This window comes from Carcharhinus amblyrhynchos, chromosome 8 (genome assembly GCF_965287045.1).
Source record: "Carcharhinus amblyrhynchos chromosome 8, sCarAmb.v2.hapA, whole genome shotgun sequence".
In the NCBI taxonomy this organism is placed as follows: domain Eukaryota; kingdom Metazoa; phylum Chordata; class Chondrichthyes; order Carcharhiniformes; family Carcharhinidae; genus Carcharhinus; species Carcharhinus amblyrhynchos.
Window position 1 is genome coordinate 28,872,814 of NC_137331.1, and position 24,834 is coordinate 28,897,647.

General features: G+C 42.7%; 1 protein-coding gene across 2 annotated transcripts in view; it reads left to right on the plus strand.

Moving 5' to 3' along the window:
* grhl2b (grainyhead-like transcription factor 2b) overlaps window positions 1–24,834 on the plus strand; it is a 102,099-nt gene that overhangs the window by 28,068 nt on the left and 49,197 nt on the right. For both annotated transcript variants that reach the window (XM_080193811.1, XM_080193812.1), the window contains exons 5-7: window positions 11,338–11,393; window positions 12,588–12,744; window positions 18,290–18,401. In XM_080193811.1, the coding sequence (XP_080049937.1) occupies window positions 11,338–11,393; window positions 12,588–12,744; window positions 18,290–18,401 (325 nt within the window). The remainder of the gene's footprint in view (window positions 1–11,337; window positions 11,394–12,587; window positions 12,745–18,289; window positions 18,402–24,834) is intronic.

The window sequence follows — 24,834 nt, forward strand, 5'->3', positions numbered from 1 at the left end:
TCACACAGTTATCCAAGCCTGGAATTGAACCCAGGTGCTGTGAGGCAGCAGTGTTGACCACTGTGCCACTGTGCTGCCCTCCTAGTAATAACACCTAGCAATAGCACCCCGCCTAGCAATAACTGAAAACCAGTAAGAAATGATTCTGTTTGTAGGTGTGATAGATAATAACGTGCAGCTTTACTTGCACAGTGGCTCATTTTCTCAACTCTCTTTCGTATGTTACAATCGTGCAAAACATTACAAGCGGTGTGTGTCCACCCATGTGAAGATTCTGGCTAGTTCACCATAGGTCATCATTGACCTACTCCAAGATCAAAGCCCAGGAGTTCTTAAATAATTAAGAGTGCAGCGGAAACAAGAGATTTATTCTCAACAATGTATCATGACAAAAATGGTCAACCCACAATAAATGTAAAGCCAGCTTATCCTCATTTGTCTACCAAAGGTTTGAGTGAATGAGCTAGAGATTTGAGGAGAAGGACTCCAATGAGGATTAGTAATCTATACCTCTTGTACATTTTGTATCCCTTTGCTCAATGGAGACGCAGCAGTTCTGGTACTGACTGATGGTACTCATGATATTTCTCCACTAGGATTAGCATCCTGGACTACAAGGAATGTCCATCTTTATTCCCTATAAAGGAAGTAGGACTGATATTGACACATTCAGTACAATGAATTTGCTTTTTTGCAGGCAAAGAGAGATTGACTTGATCTATCTTGGGGCAGCAAAATGAAAATGTTCTGCTCAGGCAGGAGATGATTTGGTTCCTTTCCTCTTCCCCTGCCTTCCCCTAAGGGCACTGATTCACTCTGAGCTCACAGCATGTCATCAAATCTCTCTGAGTCTGAACACTGACATTACAGCTGGGCTCACTTGTGTTTTTGCTTTAACCTCTAACCTCTACTCACTCAGATTGAGCATCAAAACCCTGGTTGGTTTGTTTGTCTTCCCAGACTTAAATTTTGATCCATTTAAATTATAATCTCTCAGCAAATGTGGCAGCCAATTTGTGGATAGCAAGCTCCCATCTGCAGTGATTCAGTAATGGCCAAATGATATTTTTATGATGTTGACTGATGGACAAATATTGATCAAAAACACCAGGGGTAACTTCCCTATGCTTCTGTAAAATAGTTCCATGGGATCTTTTATGTCCATCTGAGATAACAATCAAGACCTCCAACCAGGAGAGGTAGCTCTGACAGCACAGTGTTCCCTCAGCGCACCGCTGGAGTTGTCAGACTTGAGATTTCTACTTAAGTCCTGGAATGGGACATGAAATCACAACCTCATGGCTCGTGAGTGAGAGTGCTGCTAGCCACTGAACCTCAGCCTGAATGAGGTCCAGGCACAGATCAACAATGATCTAATAATTGTCGGAACTGGTTCGAGGGATTGAGTGGTCTACTCCTGTTCCAATAGGCTGAATTTTAACCTAAAAAGAACCTGTGAGTTTACATCAGTGGGGGATTAAAGTGCATGAAATTTCTTTTGTGACCTAAACCTGCCTCCAATCTGTCCATTTCCAGTTTTAACTGAAGCCAGAAGTTAAGTGGGCAGCTAATCTCCTGCAAGGAAGCTGTGAGCCTCATTATCGTGCAGGTTTCCAACTGTCAGCCAGCTTGCCCGGGCACTGGCATGGTCATGGTACATTCAGGAGTTAAATGTCTTCACTACTACCTCCAGAATCCAGTTGTCTTCCAGAGAAATCTCCACGTTCGGGTGACTTCCGGAACCTCTTTTCTCAGGCCTGCCATTTTATCCACATCACCAGGCAGTTGACCTCCCCTTCACTGAGCCACACCCCCACCCTCCAACCTACCCCCCAGCCCTGCATTGGCTGCCCACCAGATTGACCTTCCCCATTCCCACCTTTCTTCAAGCTGAGACATTGGTCAACCTCTTCCCACCATCCCTGACAGAAGCATACCTGTTGCTAGCCAGCTCCCTGCCTAACCAATGCCCTGTTAGAGAATTGATGCAAACTCGATGGGTTGAATGGCCTCCTTTTGTACTGTAGAGGTTCTTTGGTTCTTGGAATCAATTGGCTGCAAAATGCTTTGGGATGCCCTGTGATCATGAAAGGAAAGCTGGTGGAACAGAGGTAATGTCATTGGAATAGTAATTGAGAGGCCCAGGCCTCTGAGGACACAGGTTCAAGTGCCACCATGACATTGAATTTAAATTCAGTTAATAAATCTGGAATATAAAGCTTGCTTTGGTGATGGTGATCACTGTTCTGAGGACCTGTCTGGTTCACTAGTGTCCTTTTAAAGAAGGGAATCTGCCATCCTTGCCCTGTGTGGCCTACATGGCAATATGATTGACTCTTAACTGTCCTCTGAAATGTTCAGCCTGCCAGTGAAGCCCACATCCCATGAAAGAATAAAAGGAGGTAGGGTGAATATTTCTGCTTCTTCAGTCTTCATCTTTTTGTTGTCCTTTCCCTCATTTGACGAATATCTGTGACGTGATTGTTGGATTAATTTACTCCATATGAAACAGATAATAAGCCTGAGCTCTCCCCTCCCCCCCACCCTTTGGATTGTTAAAGTTCTGCATTCCACCATTGAGGGTTCTACTAAACGTTGCCTTGAGTTATTCAGCAGAGAAACAGACCACTTGGCCTGTGTTTATTTTCCACTTGAGCCTTCTCCCGCACTTTACATTACCTCACTATATCAACATAGTCTTCTCTTCCTTTCTGCCTTATGCATTTAAAATATCTCTTTAAGTGTGCCTAATGCAACATTCCTTTGGGTTTCGTTCTCAGTATGATTACCTTCTTGCATGTAGGGTGACTTTTGAAAAATTATGGCCATTAAAAAATGGTGGAAATCATTGATACAAGTAATGGATGTGAAATTGTATTTCATTGCATGGTGCATCCCATCTCAAAGCTCCTTGACTGCAAAACCCATTGCCAATTAAATCAAAAATAATGTTGGAAACACTCTGCAGGTCAGGCAGCATCTGAGGAGATAGACAGAGTTAATGACCTTTCATCACAACCAAGGAAAAATGGAACTAGAACAGGTTTTGAGTAAGTGAAAGGGGTGAGGGCGGAGAAGAAATAGTAAAAGGAAGGCCTGTGATTGGACATAAAGATTAAATGACAAAAGATTTTGTGGTACAAAAGCCAAATGGAATGGTAGTGAATAAAGAAACAAAAGATGTGCCTGGATGAGGTGTGAATGGCTGGGTAGCAGCTGTCCAAATGCGAAGGAAAGGAATAAAGAAAGTAACCAGAGTAAAAAATAGAATCAGCAATGAAATAAACAAAATGGAGGCGGGGCACTGACTTATAACAGAGTTCAACTCCATGATAAGTCCAGTAGCGATGGTGCGATAAGTTGTAAGATGAGGTGCTTATGCTCAGCTTCATGGTGAGAAGGGAGGGGGTAGAAGGGCAGGTATTGTGTCCCCTCCACTTGCAATGGAATCAGCATGTGACCAGGAAGAGAAAGTGTCATTACTTAGGTAGGGTGAAAAAAATTGCAATGTAATGAGATGGGTTTCTCCACAATAGAGCTGCAATAGATTGCAGGATTGGGGGGTTGGGGCACTGCGGATGAGTGGCTTCTGAGTAAGCCTTTGCAGCTGATGATTTTTTTTAAATGAGCTCAAATTCCCCTTGAAGGTATGTTCACAAAGTCATGGATCACCACTAGACAGAATCTTTTTGTTTAAATGCAGTCTACCTTGGGACACAATTAACCTGACCATTCTTACTATGCTGTTAAAAGTGTGGTGTGTTTCTAATTCCTCGAGCGTAACTAAATCTGCTAGCATTACCCTCAGCAAAGTTTTATTTGTCTTAACTGTTTTGTACACAGTTGGTGAAAAGTGTGTTTAACTGAGGTTGGAATTAAAGCCAGAGTTGTTGCACAGGGGGAATGGAAGTGAGTTAATGGTTTTTGATAGTTTGAGGAAAGGCCATGGGGAAGTATGGAGCAGCTGCTACATTGTACTAAAACCTTTATTTTGGTTTCTGTTCCCTCTCTTCAACCTCCACCTCCTTCGTTTACACCCGTCCTGCTCTAGAAGTTCTGACTTTTACTAGGGTGCAGTTTCCACAGCTGTGGAACCTCCCCTTCCAATTTCATGCATGAAGACAATAATTGACTGTCAACAGGACTGCTCACAGCTGAGTCTGAATCTGACCTTAACTACTTCCCATGCAATTGCTAAAATTAAAGCAAACTTGCATAGAAACTGGAAATCTGAACTAAAAACAGCAATTGCTGAAAATTCAGCAGGACTGGCAGCATCTGTGGAGAGAGAAACAGTTAATGTTTTGAGTCCAATGTGACTCTTCTTCAGAACTGAAGACAAGTCACATTGGACCCAAAATGTTAACCGTTTCTCTCTCCACAGATTTTTAATTTTTTAGAATTAATTTAGGGAATGTGGGCAATGCTCGCTAGACCAGAATTTATTTCCCATCCTTATATACATCTTGAAAATGTTGTTATGAGTAGCCTTCTTGAGCTGTTGCAGCCCATGTGGTGTAGGTGCTGTTAAGAAGAGAGCTCCAGGATTTTAAGCCAGTGACACGAAGGGACAGCAATATATTTCTAAGTCAGGATGGTGAGTGCTTTAGAGGCGAACCTCCAGATGGTGATGTTCCCAGGTATCAGCTGCTCTTGTCCTTCTAGATGATAGCAGTCGTAGGTTTGGAAGATGTTGCCTAAGGAGCCTTGGTAAGCTCCTGCAGTGCATCTTGTAAATGGTACACACTGCTGGCATTGTCCATTGGTAGTGGAGGGAGTGAATGTTTGTGGAAGGGGGAGCAGTCAAGTAGGCTGCTCTATACTGGATTGTATCAAGCCTTTTGAGCATTGTTGGAGCTGCACTCATCCTGGCAAGTAGAGTTCTATTACACGCCTAACTTGTGTCTTGAAGAAATTGGACAGGCTTGTGGTGTCAAGAGGTGAGTTACTTGCAACAGGATTCCTACCCTCTGACCTGCTGTGGTAACCACAGTATTTATATGACTAGTCGAGTTCAGTTTATTGTCAGTGGTAACCCCTCGGATGTTGATGGGGGATTCAGCAATGGTAATGATTTTGAATGTCAAGGGGTGATTGTTAGATCTTCTCTTTGGAGATTGTCATTGCCAGGCATGTATGTGGCACAAATGTTACTTACCACTTTTCAGCCTGGATATTGTCCAGATCCTACTGTGTTTGGACACGGACTGCTTCAGTATCTGAGGAGTCACAAATAGCACTGAATATTGTGCAGTTACTTGGAAGGAAGGTCATTGATGAAACAGTGGAAGATGGTTGGGCCTAGAACACACCTACAGTGGAGTTCTGGAGCTGAAATAATTGACATCCAACCACTACGACCAACTTCCTTTGTGCCAGGTGTGATCCAACTAGCTGAGAGTTTTCCCCAATTCCAGTTTTGCCAAGGCTCCTTGATGCCATGCTTAGCCAAATGTTGCCTTGATGTCAAGGGCAGTCAATCTCACCTCACCTCTGACATTTATCTCTTTGGTTCATGTTTTAACCGAGGCCGTAATGGGGTCAGGAGCTTTTGGCCTTGGTGGACTCAAACTGACCATCAGTGAACAGTAAGAGCTGCTTGATAGCACTGTTGATGACCTCTTGCATCACTTTGCTGATATTTGAGAGGATTTGTCCTGTTTCTTGGGCAATCTGGACAATTTTCCACATTGCCGGGTAGATGTGTTATAGCTGTACTGGAACAGCTTAGTTAGGGGTGCAGCATGTTCTGGAGCACAAGTCTTCACTACCATTGCCAGAATATTGTCAGGACTCATTGACTTTGCAGTATCCAGTGCCTTCAGCTGTTTCTTGGTTTCACCTGGAGTGAATTGAATTTGATGAAGATAGGGATCCGTGATGCTGGGGACTTCTGGAGCAGACTGAGATGAATCATCCATTTCTGGCTAACAATTATTGGGAATGTTGCCACATGTCTAGCCATTTCTGGTTTTAGCCCAAATGATCACATTTTTCAGAGCAGACCTCATTGGGTAGCTGGAGGCGGTATCCTGTCTGACTTCACCTCACCTCAGTCAAATTTAATATCTCCGCCCCAAATTATTCAAATTTCCAAACTTGGTATACAGACTGAAGATTGAATCTGAGATTGCACAGCTTAGTATTGTGTACTACTATGAGAAATTAGATTTTCAGAAGGAACTCCTAGAAATACTCTGATGAATTGTCCTGTTTTTTCACATTCTAGGAACTACTGCCCTCTTAAGCTTACCTTCCTTGGGTGTTCACCTTTCATAGTCAGTTGAGTAATTGACTTGCGCAACAGACATCGCAACCATCGCCAATAGCTGAAGCAGTCAAGTTGCTCCCATATGATTTATAATGACATCAGCATCAGTTGCTGAATCCAGCTACTCTCACTACAGTGCTGTAGAGTCTCCATTGCATTTTGTTTTAGTGATGCACTGTCTTCCCAACAAGCAGGGGCTTTAGACCTTGTGGTTTGGAGTTTCTATTTTGGGTGCAGTAGGGAAATTGACCCAAAGATGCTCAAAATTGCATCAATTTGGTTATTCTGAGAGAATTTATTTGCATAGTCAAAAACTGAAAATCTTCTATATACCAGGAATTGTAATAGAATGTAATTATTTATTCTTTTTCTTCCCAAAACAATTATTCCTTCATGCATTAGGTGTGTCGTTATAGCAACAGTTAAAATTTGGGGGTGGCACAGTGGTTAGCACTGCTGCGTCACAGAGCCAGGGACCCGGGTTCAGTTCTGGCCTTGGGTCACTCTCTGTATGGAGTTTGCACATTCTCCCCATGTCTACATGGGTTTTCTTTGGGTGCCCCAGTTCCCTCCCACAGGCCCAAAGATGTGCAGGTTAGGTGGATTGGCCATTCTAAATTGCCCCTTACTGTCAGGGACTAGCAAGGGTAAATGCGTGGGGTTATGGGGATAGGACCTGGGTCGGATTGTGGTCAGTGCAGTCTTGATGGGCTGAATGGCCTCCTTCTGCACTGTAGGATTCTATGATGCTATGTAAATGGGCTTAATACCAAAAATTAGTCACTTTAATATGGTTATCCGGTTTTGATTGAGTGTTAAAATAACATGCGGTTTAGCTCAGTTGGCTGGACACTTGGTTAGTGATGTAGAGTGATGTCAGCAGTGCGGCAGAGGTTATTCATGAAGGTATTGCCTTCTCAACTTTGCCCCATACCTGAGGTGTGGTGACTCTCAGGTTAAATCACGACCAGTCAGCTCTCCTCACTCAAAGAGGAGAGCAGCCTATGGTCATCTGGGACTATTGCAACTTTAATCTTACCCAAGATAACAGAAAATGTCTTTAGAGAACTATGCTGTATTGGTCTACACCAGTCAGTATCCTAGAACTCTTAGTAAATTCCAGGGGAAGGTAGGGAGAAGCGTCTGAGATTTGGCACTCTGTCGCTGCAAGATGGAGGTTGGTAAGCCAGACAACAAGCCCTGTGCTTGTCAGCAGGCTCAATAACAACGTCACAGAACGGAGTAAGGGGTAAGGGGAGCAGAGAAATTAAGATGGCCAATGTCATGCTGACTGGTCTTAAGGTGAGAGATTACCTGTCTAGGTAATTTTTGGGGAAGTAGTGGCATTTATTCCACCTACAGTTTTTTTAGATGAAAAATCAATGAAATTTGAATGAATAAAATGGGTCGCTATTTTTAAAATGATATTTCTCACAGTGCTTAGAAAAGTAAATTGGGGAGAGATAGTATTTGGAAGTCTACACAGATTCGAAAGTCTCACACAAAGTTTTCCATCGATATTTGGAGATCTGGGCTAGGAATCTAAAACATTTCACAGAAATGCCTTTTTCAAATGTGTTGAATGTCTTTGGAATAATCTTCCTTTAATAATTCAGCAAAACCGACAAGAGCAAAATGGTCAGATCAGTGGTATAAATTGGCCATAAAAATCCTCTTGCTAACTTTTAATAATGTATCTCTTTACTTGCTTAACCCTTAACTTATTAAATATTTCACTCAGCTTCCTGATCACTGCTTCCCACCCCTAGATCGCTGCATCTCTCAACTTGTCATTTCTCTCTCTGACTCTCCTGTTCGCTGTCTCCCTCCCTGACCCTCCTGCTTCCTTCTTGCATGCTGTCTCCCTCCCTGACCCTCCCACTTGCCACCTCCTATCTGCTTGCTGATCCCTTCTCCCCAACCGTCGATGTGAACAAGGGCTCAGGAAGAGAAGTGGTGAACACATGAGTGGCGGCAAGTGGAAGGGCCAGAAAAAGAATGAGCAAGTGGAAAGGGAGGCAGCAAATCAGAGACAAGAGATAGTGAGCGAGAGGGTTGGGGAGGGAAGCAGCAAAAGGGATGACCGGCAAACGGGAGTGAAGTGATGAGTGTGAGGGAAGCAGCGAGTGGAGGGATTGATGAGCAAGCCTCAGGAAATACAAACTCTTGAGTGACAGCTTTGGACTCCAGGAAGTGACGTGAATAACTCTCACCTGTCAATTCCACCCAGTTAATCAGGTCAGGCGTGGCTCTCATTTCTTACTCTCCTCTCATGGAGGAGTCTACCAGTTCTTTATTTATGGGTCAGAGTGTCAGGAAACCTCAGTTAACCATCAGGATGTGTATGGCTTGTAATAATGACATGACCGTACAGCTTTGGGGAAGGGAGGAGGGGAATCTGCTCTTTGGGGCAGCTTTTCACTGGCATGGTTGGATGACAACAGGGTGGTAGAGCCTGAAAATAATGGGATCAGCAAGGATCCCCCAAACCAACCCATGGAATCAGTGAAATAACCTCTTCTTTGTTTAGTCAATTTGATCCAAAAGTGGCATTAAAAATTATACTTCTGGCATGAGCTGAAGGAAGTTACTAAATTCTGTAATGGTCAATAAGCATGTGCACGAAGTTAGTCATTTAATGTTAATCCTAGCTGAAAGGAGCTTTCTCCCTGACACACAGGCCACCTCCGCTGATGTTGGCAGAACCTTTTTCCAATGTTGAGTATTCCTGAAAAGAAGGGGACTCAGGCCAGTCAGCTGGTCACATGCAGTGACCAGCCAATTAGCAATGTACATTTCAGGGGCACAGCCAATTGTGTGGTGGGGCCGGAAAACACTAACACCGCTTTTACCTCAGGGGTCAAAGGTACGGGCGCTATGATTGAAGAGCACTCGGACAGGCATCCACTCTCTGTAAAGCCAACAGCATTGTTCTGCCAGTCTGAGAGGAAGAATTAGAATTGAACCCCTCCCCACTTGGCACCTTTGGATCCCTGGAGCAGTATGGCATCACCCTACAACCTCCCATATCACCCAGGCACTGCCTTCCATGACCCTCGATCACTCTTGATCAACCTAAAGCTGGCTCCCACTATCAACATTAAGCTGTTCCCAGTATCCAGGCCCTCTCTCTACCCTTCACCTGTTCTCACCCAACCTCAACTCCATCACCTTGATCTCACTCTATCATACTTGAGCTGTCTTGGCCACAGATTACCTTCCCTTTATCCTCCAGATACCTCCCTCTGTCCCCCATGATCCCCCTTAAGTTGCTGTGGCCTCACCCTCCTTGCCACTGACAGCCACACCCTGATCTCCCTGGATAGCCACCACTGTCCCTGACACAGGCAGTCATCCCCTGACTTCCCTGGACAACATTACCTGAGCTCTGCCTCCTCTCCCCTGGCCCAACAAAATTAGAAATGTGGCTTTGATGAACTTCAAATCTATTAGGAAGACTTTTTTGCCTGCTGCCCATCACCGTTAACTAGTTGAAATCTGAAGGCACATGTTTGCGATAGTAGATTCAACTTGCAAAGATGCAATTTAATCTGGAGACTGTGTTTTAATGTGTATGCCTGACATGCTAACACATTACAAATAGGTTCCTGTCACTTGCTGTTTGGTAGCCGTGTTCTGGGATTTAATCTGCTTCTAACTTCATGCCCCATCTTCCATCCCACCATTAAGAAGCTGACATTTCACCCCCCCCACACACAATTAAGTGTCCCCAGCCACCTCGTTTCCTGCTTCTGAAAGCTTCACATGGGTCCACGTTGTGTGGGAAGTAGGGCTCGAAGTTGTTCCTACATATTGTGTATTAGAGAGTTGCCCAGATACTCGAGGGGGCAACAGGGGAAATTGTACTTGTGTGGGAGACAAAGATTCACCCTGGGAATTCCAGTTTTCATCCTGTTGTTGCAGAACTGTCACACCCAGAGAGTGCTATTCCATCCATTTTTTTTAAAAAATGACAATGTGATGCATGAGAAAATAATCAAAAATGAAAACTTAACTTTTTTCAATGTCTTGGATCGATAAGTTAAAACATTTGAAGATGATGGATTTTTCTTTGGGATGTGTCTTGCTTTGTTTCGGACATGTATGGATGTTTGCACCAGGGACAGAGAGGTGATGTTAATGAAGTGCTTTGATGCTGATCTTGCAAACTTCAGCCAGCATCAATCAGCTAGGCTTGGATTGTGATGAATAATCACTCACTTACGTGACATTGGGTTGGAACCCAACAGTTGGGGATCACTATTTTGGGTTGCCAAGCCTGTAATTTCTTATACAGGGACTACATAGCTGTGGGAAGTAAGTGTGTGTGTGGGAGGGGAATTCTCATGATCGTATAAATAAGACACTTTTGGAAGGAAGGAAGATTTTAAGAATACTTGCATCTTGAACGAATATTGAACAACAATCAGGGAAGCAGAGCACAATTTTTTAAGCTGTGAATCAGAGGTCATGGAGAGGGAGCAACATAAATTGCTCACATCTTAAACAAGTTTTTTAAAGTGATTGGAAAATAGCATTACAAGTATTATATGTACGTCTGTAAGTATCGTTCAGTATTGGTAACGTGTAATATTTTCACCTTGTGTCACCCTAGAGTAAATCTATAGTTTACTAATGGGTGAACTGTTAGGCTGAAGTCAGACCAACAGCTAAACATCAGAAACTGTGCTGCAAATCCTTGTGTGTACAAGATCCTTTTCACATCAGAAAAGTCAAAATGATAGGGGTCTGTAACAGATTACCCGACATAAATAAGGTGCTACACAATTCCTTCCAACTGAACCTGCAGCCACTGCAATATGTCTCTGTTTTATTGTGACTGGAATATGATGGCGAGATACAATGTATGACAGTGAATTTTTCTTTGTCATTTTGTACTTTCCATCACAAGTTGGGTTGCTGAGCTGTAAGTTCATTTGGCAACTGGGGAAAGGGGCAGCCTAAACGTTCCTAATGATTCACTTTTAAAATCTTTGGCTCTGTCATCTACAACCACTTACTGAATATACTACTAATCCCATGCCTTTTGCTTCCTTTAACTGCAGAAATACCGCAGCTCTTCATTAGGGGATGAAGAATTCATCTATGAGCATTCAGGAGGGTAAGGCATTAGAATCTCTGGAGAGATCTATGTATTTGGAAACTCCATATTATGAGAAGCAGCCAGATGCCCTGGTCAAGCACAATGTGTGATAGACCCTATTCACTAATTTCTTGGCTCAGTCTTTTATGTGAGTTGAATGGTTTCTGTGTTCGACCCTATGTGAGTCTGAGGTAATGTCCCCTGAGATAAACTAACCCACTGAACTTGTTGCCAAGACTCTTGAATGAATGTGTGGGTGAAGTACTGATAGGTGCCCAGTACTGAACAAACAATATCCCAGCAAGGAGTTAATGGCCTCAGGAAAAATGAATTTAAGATGAAATAAATTAAAGACTATCAGTGTTGAACAGTTTTCTGTTCTCTTGGAGATATTTTTCTGTTCTCCTGGCTATTTTCTCCCTTCCTTTCTTTGCATGTTCTCCGGGTGGAGTTGATGCAGGTTTGTCAGAAAGATTCTGATGATGGTTGAGCATCTGAAATGCCAACTGCCTTCACCAAATAGATCGTAGAATCTCTACAGTGCGGAAGGAAGCTATTTGGCCCATCGAGTCTGCACTGAACACAACCCCACCCAGGCCCTATCCCCCATAACCCAATGCATTTACCCTAGATAGTCCTCCTGACACTAAGGGACAATTTAGCGTGGCGAATCCACCTAACCCGCACATCTTTGGACAATGGGAGGAAACCAGAGCACCTGGAGGAAATCCATGTGCTATGGCTGTTTGCTGTTTTTAACCAGTCTCTCGACTCCCTAACCGAGGGAGGAATATCTGGACACCTTTCCAGGAGTCCTCCTGGCTTCTCAAAACTGTTCCATTGCAATTGAGACAATCAGTTGGACACAAAGCTTCAGCCCTCCCAGGCCCTTCAACTAGTTTTGCTGCTGTTGGTATGTCTTAACCAATCATGGTATTTTATGAAGCTGGTTTGTTTTAGATTGGTGCTGCTAATTTAATGTACTGCATTTTATAGAAAATAAAATTATTCATGTCATTTAGGAGAGTGTAAAGAAGATCTCTGTGATAAGCAACTGCGGTGCCACACCTTCTGAACAGACATTAGATCCAACCAGTATTTGTGCAAATTTTTAAGTCTACCTCCAAAGTATGAACATTGACACTTACTAGACCCTTAGCATGTTTCCTTGAACTGTGCACTCACCCATCATTAATTCTTCCTTTACTCCAGAGATTCGTTCCAGTACATGTTGGAAGCCACAAAGTCTTTACGTCAAAAGCAGGGGGAAGGGCCGATGACCTATCTGAACAAAGGACAGTTTTATTCTATAACACTCAGGGAAACAGGAGCCAACAAATGCCTTCGCCATCCGATCAGCAAAGTTAGGGTAAGCTGTTGTGTTTCTGAGTGGAATTATGTTGATTTGCAGGTAGCCTGCATGTAGTCACTGTGTCTTTTACCACCAGTCAATAGATACAATGCAATTTTCATGCATTTGAAGGAAATTGCAAAATGGATCTTTGCACACTTGGGTTAGGGAGGGTTAAAATTGATTAGTATTTGTGATACAATCAGAAAATACTGGGAACACTGGCAGCGCCTACAGAGAGAGAAGCAGAGTTAATGTTTTGAGTTGAAAATAACTTCTTCAGAACTACAAGACTTTCACGTGAGGGGAGAAAACTGCAGAGTGTTGGGGGGAAGAGGTGCTGGCAGTGAATACTAAGGTAAGGGGGTATTTACTATTATTGCACAATTTGGTTTTAAACCGCGAATGTCCAATCCAGATGGCTGTTTTGTAGTTTCAAACTTTGCATAAGTGTTCCTGTGTGAGAAGGTTGTGCTTGTGATTTGCATAAAAGCATCGAACCAAAGCAGCATAATTCCAATACCATTTTGGACAGCAATACTTAAGTGATGCAGCCAATGATTAGTTTAGTTTATTTATTAGTCACAAGTAGGCTTACATTAACACTGTAATGAAGTTACTGTGAAAATCCCTAGTTGCCACACTCCGTCATCTGTTCGGGTACACTGATGGAGAATTTAGCATGGCCAATGCACCTAATCAGCACATCCTTCGGACTTGGAGGAAAGCAGAGCATCCGTAGGAAACTCACGCAGACATGGGGAGAACGTGCAGACACAGCACAGACAGTCACCCAAGCTGGGAATTGAACCTGGGTTCCTGGCGCTGTGAGGTAGCAGTGCTAACCAATGTGCTGCCTGTATTAAATGCTGACATGAATTTAGTGGTTTCACTGGTTGTGGACTCGAGCCCCACTCAGAATCTAGACTGACATGACAAGTGTAAGGAAGAAGTCTGAGCCACAGTGTCTGATGAAAGGTCAAACTGAAGCTCTGTCTGTCTTCTCAGCTGAATTTAGAAAGATCTCAGAATCGCAAAGTACTACAGTGCAGAATAGGCCCTTTGGCCCATCGAATCTACAGCATCACACGAATGGCCCTGACCTCACCTAATCCCACTTGCCAGCACTTGGCCCATAGCCTTGAACGTTAGGCATGCCAAGTACTCATCCAGGTAATTCTTAAAGGATGTGAGGCATCCTGTTCCGCCACCCTCCCAGGCAGTGCATTCTCATTGTACTGTTTTGAAGAATAGGTATTCCTGGTGTTCTGACTAATATTTTTCTCTCAAGTAACATCACTAAACAAATGTCTTGGTCAGGATTTTATTGATGTTTATGGGTCCTTGCTATGTAGATGTTGGCTGTCCATAGTTCCTACATTTCTGAAAGCAGTTTGGAGAGTCCTAAGGTTGAGAGCCACAATTCAAATGAAAGTCTCTTTTTCTCTTCATGACAATTTGATTAAAGCCTGTGAAATAATTTTTCAATTTAGTAGTTAGGAAAAATTGAAAAATTTAATACATAACTGTTTCCATTTAAATTAAGTGTAATTCCAAGAGACATTCATTTCCACTTGTTAAGCAGAACCTTGAAAAACAAAAGCACTGCCTAATGCAGAAGCTGTTTTTAACAGACACCAAATGGCTTTGACAGATAAAGGGCAGGATTTTCCAGTCCCCACCCTGCGGCATGTTTTCTGTTGGGGGAGGCAGCTTGCCATTGGCCACTGGCGAAATCTTCTGATCCTGCAATTTGTGTGGCTCGTCCAATATGCCATTAGGGAACCTGCCTTGGAGTGGGGTGTGTGGGGGAGCCTTTGGCAGGAGCAGAAGATCCTGCTGGCAGGAAGGGGGAAATGCCATCCAGTGTGTCTCATTTACCCATTGTCAGAGCTATGCCTCTGATATTTGACGTTATATGCAGGAGGAGGAAGAAAAATAATTCAATTGACAGACTCAACAGCATTGAGAGGGAGACCTGCATCCATAATAACTAGAGACAAAATTTTATGGCCCTATAGTGATGGGGTGGGCTGTAAAATGTAACAAGCTGTTCAAAAGTCTAATGACTTTGGTGGGACTATAAAATCCACTGGCGTGGAATTCTGTCTTCAGCTCTGTACATATCAGCAGGGCCCATAGAATATAACACCAGGCAGAAGAGCCCATTTCTGGAGCTGAGGACTGCATAGAACTGGTCCGTCTGGGGTCATTTTACAGTTTAAAAAATACCGTTGCTCATCGTTCTACTGCTCAGTTGCTTCTCTTGCTTAAAAAATGATCAGCCTTACTCTCGAATGTACTGATTGATCCATTTATCTTTCCCTGGAGTCCTTTTCACACACTTATCATCTATGTTCAGTCTAAACTGTTCACCTTTCCCCTCTCCTCCTCTCTTCCTTCCTAGCTTCAGTTACACGGTTTATGAAGCAGGGCTTATCTATATTCTTTAGAATTGTGAAAAATGTCAGCAATTGCCTTTTCTCCAGTGGCAACATTTCCAATTTATTCCAATTATATTTAGTGTCTAGAATTTCTGGAATCTGTTTAGTTACCTGCCGTATAACATTCTGCCCTCTTGAATGCAAAGGTCATATTCACAATTATTCTTCTCTTCAAAAGCCCCAGGTTTCCTGTGGGAATTATTTTTTGAGTAATTGGCTCATAATTCTCTAAATGTGGTTAAAGAGAGTCTAAACCCTCCGAAGTACACACACATAGTTTTGGAAAACATTTAATCTCTCTCCCTTACATTTGCAATAGCAGATTCATTATTCTGTTTAACAGGCTGAATGTTTTGTGATGAATGTAAAAGTGGAAGATTTTCTATCCGTGACAACCAAGGCAGAATTTTAATTGCCAAAGGAGTGGGGGATTGCGGGTGTAGGGGGCTAATGCCTTGAAAAGTGGCATTGGATCATGACATCGATCCTGTCTTCTGAATTTAACCTGGGTAGATTTTCGGATGAATAGGAGGCTCCTGCAGATCTGGAGGAAGAACATAGGAACATAGGAATTAGGAGTGGGAGTAAGCAATTCAGCCCTTTGAGCCTGCTCCATCATTTAACATGATCATGGCTGATCATATCCTGGGCTCTACTCTACTTTCCTGTCTGCTCCCCATTGCCTCTTATCCCGCTTTTCATTAGAAACATATCTAACTCTTTCTTGAATCTTTTGATTGATCCTGCCTCCACTGCAGTATGGGGCAGTGAATTCCACAGATTCACAACCCTCAGTGACTAAAACATGTATATCTCCAATTACCTGTAATGTGGAAATGCTGGTGTTGGACTAGGGTGGACGCAGTGAGAAATCTCACAACACCAGATTAAAGTTCAACAAATTTATTTGGAATTATGAGCTTTTGGAGCACTGCTCCTTCATCAGGTGAGTCACTCTTGGGGGCAATAGGTAAAATTGTGCTTGTGTGTGAGACAAAGGTACAACCTTGAAATTCTAGTTTTCACCCTGTTGTTGTGGAACTGTCACACCCAGAGAGTGACTCACCTGATGAACGAACAGCACTCCGAAAGCTCGTGATTCCAAATAACCCTGTTGAACTTTAACCTGGTGTTATAAGACTTCCTACTGTATCCAATTACCTGAGGATTTAAGCTGGCAGGCTGATATTTACAGCCTGTGCATGGATTTCCTGATCAGTGTGGGGTCAGCTAGGTGAGAACAAGGCAGGGAGTGCTTCGTCAGTGAAACCGATAAGCTGGGAAGCCTTCCAGCAGTGAAACTGAAGAGTAGCTGCAGTCATGCCTAAATGACATGTTGCTTTTCAAAGAACAAAGAACAAAGAAAATTACAGCACAGGAACGGGCCCTTCAGCCCTCCAAGCCTGCACTGACCGTGCCGCCCAACTGAACAAAAACCCCCTATCGTTCCAGGGACCATATCTCTCTCTTCCCATTCTATTCGTGTATTTGTCAAGACGCACCTTAAAAGCCACTACCGTACCCGCTTCCATTACCTCACCTGGCAACGAGCTCCAAGCATCCTCTACTCTCTGTGTAAAAAAATCTGCCTCATACATCTCCTTTAAACCTTGCCCCTCGCATCTTAAACCTGTGCCCTCTAGTAATTGACTCTTCCACCCTGGGAAAAATCTCCTGACTATCCACTCTGTCCATGCCTCTCATAATCTTGTTGACTCCTATCAGGTCGCTTCTCAACCTTCGACGTTCCAGTGAGAACAAACCAAGTTTCTCCAACCTCTCCTCATATCTACTGCCCTCCATATGAGGTAATATCCTGGTAAGTCTTTTCTGTACCGTCTCCAAAGCCTCCACATCCTTCTGGTAGTGTGGCGACCAGAATTGAACACTACCTTCCAAGTGCGGCCTAACCAAGGTTCTATAAAGCTGCAACATGACTTGCCAATTTTTAAACTCGATGCCCTGGTCGATGAAAGCAAGCATGCCATATGCCTTCTTGACTACCTTCTCTACCTGTATTGCCACTTTCAGTGACCTATGTACATGTACAGCCAGATCCCTTTGCCTATCAATACTTTTAAGGGTTCTGCCATTTACTGTATATTTCTATCTGTATTAGACTTTCCAAAATGCAGATTAGGTGGATTAGCCGTGGTAAATGTGCAGAGTATAGGGGATAGTGTGGGTGGGTTGTGGGCTTGAGTAAATGCTGAGTTGGTGCAGATTTGATGGGCTGAATAGCCCCTTTCTGCATTGTAGCAATTCTGTGATTGATTCAACGGGAATTGAAATCACTTTGTTTTGTTTCTGCTTCATAACAGAAGTTAAAAATTTGTTAAAGTGCCTACCTACTGCTATTGGCTATTTACTGAAATAAATACATAGCTTTGCATGAAAATGGTCTTTTTGCTGATATGATGGTTCTAAACAATTAATTACACTAAATGCTGCTCTAATAGCAGAAGCATACATTAGGTCTCAGCTTGCATCTCACAGAGTTTAGCTGAAGATTGTATGAGATGGTAAGGACAGTGTTATATCTCTTTTCTGTAAGAACTACAGCTTGCTCTGTTTCAGTGGAACTGGGTGTAGGGTCTGTACAAATTGTAAGTGATGAGGAAAAAGGCAGCTTGTTTGCAAAACATGACTTTGAAGATAGGGTATAGGTTCTTTTTGAGGGACTACAATATGAATAATGAGAGCTTAAACTACCGAGTACAAACAAATGTGAATGGAAGGAATGTGCAAATGGTTAGCAGTGCTGCCTCACAGCACCAGGGATCCGCATTCAATTCCGGCCTTGTGTGACTGTGTGGAGTTTGCACGTTCTTGCTGTGTTTGCATGGGTTTCCTCTGGCTGCTCTGGTTTCCTTCCATAGTCCAAAGATGTGAGTTCATTTCTTGCAATACATTTTCTTTCTTTCGGAAAGTTTTATTGTGGAATAAAATCTCTGGTGTATTCCCTGGTAATGGTAAGGAACTGCAGCCAGTTATGGAGTAATTATGCTCTGGTGGAGAAAATATCAAAAGGCTATAAGGATTGAAAAATGATAAATCTGAATGCTTTGTAATTTATTGCGAGATATTAAGAATATAACCTGAATAATCCTCTTCCCCAGAGTGTAATAATGGTGGTATTCAGTGAAGATAAGAACCGTGATGAGCAACTGAGATATTGGAAATACTGGCATTCTCGACAGCACACTGCCAAACAGAGAGTCCTCGATATTGGTAAGTGACTGTCCAAATGGAGCCTGTGCCTATCACAGAGTTATTATCATAATTAAAGCAAAAGATTCTGTAATTGTAATGATACCAGTTAATTACTATGCAAAAATTTTGATATTTTAAAAGAGAAGTTTTTAATCTGTGCTGGTCTTGCGGGGAATTTTTATTAATTTTGCAATGTATTTGGGGTAGAAATTTGTCTTGGACAGTGGCACCAAATAAGGAGTATTGGATTGGCTGCCCATTACATGCGGCATCTATTATTTAATTCCATTGACTGGAATGACATAAAATATCATACTTAATCAGTATCCAGTTTGATACCACCTGTTTGGTGCCACCACTTGAGATGAATTTTAATCTCTTTGTGTTTGATTTAATTTTTTTGGCCAGTATTCTCCCTTTTGCTCAGTAAGGCAGTGAACTCCTTCTGGGTGTGAAATGAGTAGTTGTCCAGTGGCAAGCTTCATAAGTAAGCTTAGACTGTGTACTGCTGGGTAGCTCAACATTGGAGTGTACGTCAGTCAAGTGCAATATTGTTCTCACCCAACACCCCTTATGTACTTCCTGCCAGGAATTATGAGGTATCAAGTCAAGGTGATTATGTTAGCTGAGATTCTCCCACAGTCCTTCCTAAGAATTCTGCAGCTAGATGTCAGCCAATATCTATTCTGGTTCGGACCAAATATTAGTCAAATGCAGGACTGAACTTGAACTTCTAAGCGGCTTAGCTGTGTGAATGTAGCACAATCCAGCATGCAAACCAGCCTACCGTCCGTTGACTCTGTCTACATTTCCTGCTGCCTTGGAAAAACAGCCAACATAATTAAGGACCCCACACACCCTGGACATACTGTCTTCCACTTTCTTCCATCAGGAAAAAGATACAAAAGTCAGAGATTATGTGCCAACCAACTCAAGAACAGATTATTCCCTGCTGCTGTCAGACTTTTGAATGGGCCCACCTCGCACTAATTTGATCTTTCTCAACACCCTAGCTATGACTGTAATACTACACTCTGTTCTTTCCTTCTCTATGAATGGTATGCTTTGTCTGCATAGCAAGCAAGAAACAATACTTTTCACTGTATACTAATACATATGACAATAATAAATCAAATCAAATCATCACACTGGGAAGTATAATTATCCAGAAGAGCCCTAGTGGGGTCATTTTTCAAAAATTTTTATGTTCTTCGAATTATTTGCTTGACATAATTTCCATGGCACCTAATCCACAAAATGTCACAATTTATTGTTCTATACATCTGAACATAATGAGTTGCTTCCAAGTCAGTAGAGGGAAAAAAATAAGTATGTAGGTTTTGCGAATTTGGAGTCTTACATTACATGTTTCCTGAGGTGCAACTTTGCTTGTCACTCCGTTAATGGTCTGAGGGGCTTCTGTTTAAGGATGTTCCCATTCTGTCTAAAATCCTAACTACAGTAGGATTACCGAAGATATGACAGTTGTATAACTGTGTAAACTGAATTGTATATTTGTGCCTTTCTCACGCGTGCTTCTCCAATTTCTTTGAAGGCTGAGAAAGCACTTGATGAAGTGAGACCACGTGTGACTAAATAAAGTGCATTACTTCACACCTAAAATACAAAAGTGTCTTTCCACCACCCATCTGCCTGTTCCTCTGACCTGACTGAAATTTTGCAGAATGATCAGGATAGGCACCTGGCTCATCCTTGGGCCAGTTGAGGCTCATAAATGGCCAAGCAATGGTCGCTTAAGGCTTCATCCTACTCCCACTGGTATTTTACCTGAGGCCATTGGGAATCATGACAGCTTTAGCTATGAGTGCTACTGTCAGGCAGGGGAATAATGATGGGACCTCCTTTGCAGGTCCCCTGGTCCCAACAGAGTGAAGCCCACTGCCTCTAGGTCCTGCTTACAACCCTCACTAAGACCCCCAAGCCTGTACTAGCAGAGCTCCTCAGCATTTCCAGTGGTGGCCATAGCTCCTGGCTGATGCTGCCAGGGATAAGAGCCGCCAGCCATCTGATTGACCGATGGCAGCTTTTTAACGGTGGGATTTCCTCCTGAGAAAGGGGTGGAAGTCTTGCCTTAAAGCAGTTAATGCTACTCCCAGTATTACAAAGCTATGGAAATGCCATCAGGATCATGAACTGGCTCTTCTTCTGCCATTTTAACTGGGGTGGTGACCAGCCAATAAAATCCAACGCATTGTATGTTTTTATAAGCTGATTCTGATGACTTTGTTGCCTTCTGTTTCCAGCTGCTGATGTTTCTGTATTTTACCTTTCTCTGATCTTCTCATGGCCAGAGAATTATTGGGGACTTTCCAATGTGATGGGTGTGAGATGTTTGTTGATTCCAAAACAGGCTAATAAATTGCTTATTGTTTATAGTTTTGGGAGCAGGTTCTGCTTTTTATCTGGATGATTTTTTACCTTTCTTCAATTTTTTTGGTGTTAAAAGAACCTTCTCATTTCATCTGAGCAAGCAGAAAGGGCCTCACTTGATCTCCTCTTGTGTAAGTTTGATGTTGCTTTATTGGGATTAATTTGATTGAATCTTAGTAAATAAATTCCTCCATCAAGAATTTGACTGTTAGTTAGCATTACAGCTACGCTCTGCCACTGCATCAAATTCATGAATTCTACTGAAAAACATGATTACAATCAATACATTAAAATAAATTATTCTGGAGATGTTGATCATTTTGGTATGGCCATGTTTAGAATCATAGAATCAAATCCCTATAGTGCAGAAGGAGGCATTCATCCCATCAAACCTGCAGCAGCAACAATCCCACCCAGGCCCTATCCCCGTAACCCCACTTATTTACCCTGCTTATCCATCTGAAACTAAGGGGCAATTTCAGCGTGGCCAATCAACCTAACCTGCACATCTTTTGGACTGTGGGAGGAAACCATGGCACATGCAGGGGAAACCCACGCAGACTTGGAGAACGTGCAAACTCCACACAGACAGTGACCCAAGGCTAGAATTGACCCTGGATTCCTGGCACTGTGAGGCAGCAGTGCCAACCACTGTGCCACCATGCCCATTGTGTCAGTACCTTTGAACTCCGCAAGGATCTATAGTTGGTTGTGTGCTGTTTCTGATCTAGATGCTGTCAGATGGTGTTAGCCACATTCATGGTGCACAATTTGAGCTTGATGTGAGTGAATGGGTTTTGAATGGGTTAAATTTGGGCCAGTGGAGTCAGCTGCCATGCATATGCGGACAGCAGTTTGGTCATGCCATGTGGAGAAGGCCTAATTTCAGTAGAGAGGGGTGTGGCTGGTAGGGGCCGACCATCAGACTTCATACAGGGCATGGCTAAGATAACAATCAGATGTGCCATGAAGTTATTGAATGACGGGAGCAGGCCTGAGGGGCAGATTGGCCTCCTCCTATTCCCAATTATGTTCGTAAAATCAGCACTACAAAGATGTAAGCGAATGGACATATACTGAAACTCATCTAGTGGAACAGCATGAGCGATCAACCAGTAACACTTCATTTTCAATCAAAGATTTCCAAAAAATGTTCCATCTGTCCTTTAAAAGAAGTCTGTGCCAAGTTTAAACATTCAGAAAAGTGTGGGATCTCATGCTATTCATAAATGAATGTATGACTGACTGATGCTATAGGACTCTTACATCGCAACACAAGGTTTCTTTATGAGTTTTACCAAGTGATGATTGGCGCATTATAATGAGCAGAATAAATGCTCATACATTTTTCTCACACTGAGAAGGTGCATTATTACTATCAGGACTTGTCCACAGGACGTATGGCATAGAGTAGACCCTCGCATGTCACACATAGTATCAAATGTTGATCAGGTTTTTTTCCCCAGAATCAACCCTCTTGTCACTTTAAATGAATAGAACTTTAATTTCAGACTTGAAACAAAGGTAAGCCAGTTCTGTGGATGGATGAGGCAGGGTAGATAGGTCCTGTGCTATTATCTACTCGCATTGCTGTCACTTGGATTGCTGTTGTTGATAGCAGTCCAGACACGAACAAAGGTAGAGGAAGCAGTGTTACTGTTCATTTAAATTCATTCTTGGTGAGGGCATCGCTGGCTAGACAAGGATTTATTGCCCATTGCTTATTGCCTTTGAGAAGGTGATGGTGCCTTCCTGATCAGCTACAGGCCATGTGGTGTAGCTATGCCCACAGTTCTGCGAAGGAGAGAGTTCTAGAATGTTGACCCAGCGACAGTGAAGAAACAGCAATATATTTCCAAGTCAGGAAGGTGTGACTTCGAGGCGCATTTCCACGTGGTGTGTTCCCATGTATCTGCTGCCTTTGTCCTTATTGATGGTAGTGGTTGTGAGTTTGGAAAGTGCTATCTCAGGAGCCTCCGAGAGCTCCTATAGTGCATCTTGTCGATGGTACACACTGCTGCCATTGTTCATTGGTAGTGAAGGTAGTAAATATTTGTAGAAGGGGTGCCAATCAAGCAGGCTGCTCTATCCTAGATAGTGTTGAGCTTCTTGAGTGCTGTTAGAGCTGTACTCCAAGCAAATTGAGTATTTTCCATCAGACTCCTGACTTTTGTCTTGGAGATAGTGGACAGATCTTTGGAGAATCTGGAGGTGGCTAACAACTGCAGGATTCTTAGCCTCATACCTGCTCTACTCCCCACTTTCCAATTTAAATGTCTTGATGCTGTTTTTAATACTTTTATCCACTATAAAATCCACCTTGTTGTCACTCTAATAGACAGTAAGTTATTCCTTTACAATTGGGAATGCTGACAGTTCAGGCGCACAAATTGTCAGAAACTGGAGGAGGGTGGTTAGCGGAAGGTTGAAAGGAAGCTTGATCTTTATGGCACATGCCCCACCTCGCAGTTAATTTACTCTGAGAGCAGCAGAGCAGCTTATTGTTGTGGGTTTGTAACGATCAGAGAGTACAATCTGTGGCAGTAAAAGTAAAAACCTTTCAACTGTGTCCTAATTTTGAGAACTTACTTCATCTTCATTCTCGAGAGTTGAATGATAATTAGTGCTTGATTTCAAGTGTTGGACAGCTTAATGGCTGAATAATAATTTATACGATATTCTGGAAATCTCCTGCCCACTTCCCATACCATATCTTTTTCTTTCTCTGCTCTTCTTTTAATTTTAAGTAGTTTTTACGCTCTTAGTGTTATGTTGCCTGTTTTAAAGACCGACTTTGTACCACAGAATTACCAGAGAAGTAATTTGTCATACAGGTTGGAACAGTATCCCTTTGACCTCTGATATGTACTGTTAGTTAACCTTGGGTTTAAGATATGTCAACATAGGCTCCAGTATAATGCAGATATTATTCTTAGGGGCTTTAATTGTGATTTCACCCCCCCACCTCACCCCCCCCTCCCCTCCCCACCCCACTTCACATTTGACTCCCTCCTCACCCCACTTCACATTTGACTCCCTCCTCATCCTGCTATTGACGCTTGCTACTTTGGGCTACACATGAAGAGTACCTTTTGACACTTTGTACTGTTTTCCAAAATATGTCACAGCTGTCGATGGAGGAGGAAAGAAAAGGGAAAAATACTGGGGTGCCTCATTCTACTTGAACCATATTGTTTGCAAGATGCCACCTATGTCTCTACATGCCAGAGATGTGTGCTTCCAACTACATGTTTCAACAAGCTGCTTCATATTATGACATGACTCAGTCCAACATGACTTCATCAGTCCAAAACATTTGCATGAACGTATCAGTTTAAACTTGTATTGGAGTCACACACACACACACACACACACACACACACACACACACACACACACACACACACACACACACACACACACACACACACACACACACACACACACACAAACCCACCACCCCCCGCCCCCCACTTCACTTGTAACAATGAGGTAGGATTAAGGAGCTACAATTCTGAAGTCCAACCCAACCCACCGTCATGCAACTGTACAGTCAGGATCAGTTAACCCTGCATGTACCTAAGAATTTTTTTTGGTGCAATGACTTAACTGATTTGTTTTGTAAACTTTCTAGAGCCATGTGGTTGAACTTTTTAAGCCATACTAAAAGTTTATTTATTAGTTACAGGTAGGCTTACATTAACACTGCAATGAAGTTACTGTGAAAATCCAGTTATGCTAATAGCCAATTTTTTTTAGTGGATCTGATTAAATTGTCCAGTTGCAGTGAAGTTTATTTGCTCTGAGCAGCATTTTTGAATTGTATGTAAATGCTGTTCCTAATGCTCCAACATAACATCTTGTTAAACTATTGTATTGGAAGGCCCATGCTTATTGCTCAGGAGGAACAGTGACTAAGGTGCCGACTTATTCTCAGAATAAAATATCTATGGAGATTTTCTCCTGTTCCACTGTTGATGAGTTCTTGCTCGGTGGTAAATTCTTCATTAAGTTTTGGGTTTTGAATTAATCCTTGTCAACATTCATTCCGGACAGGAGT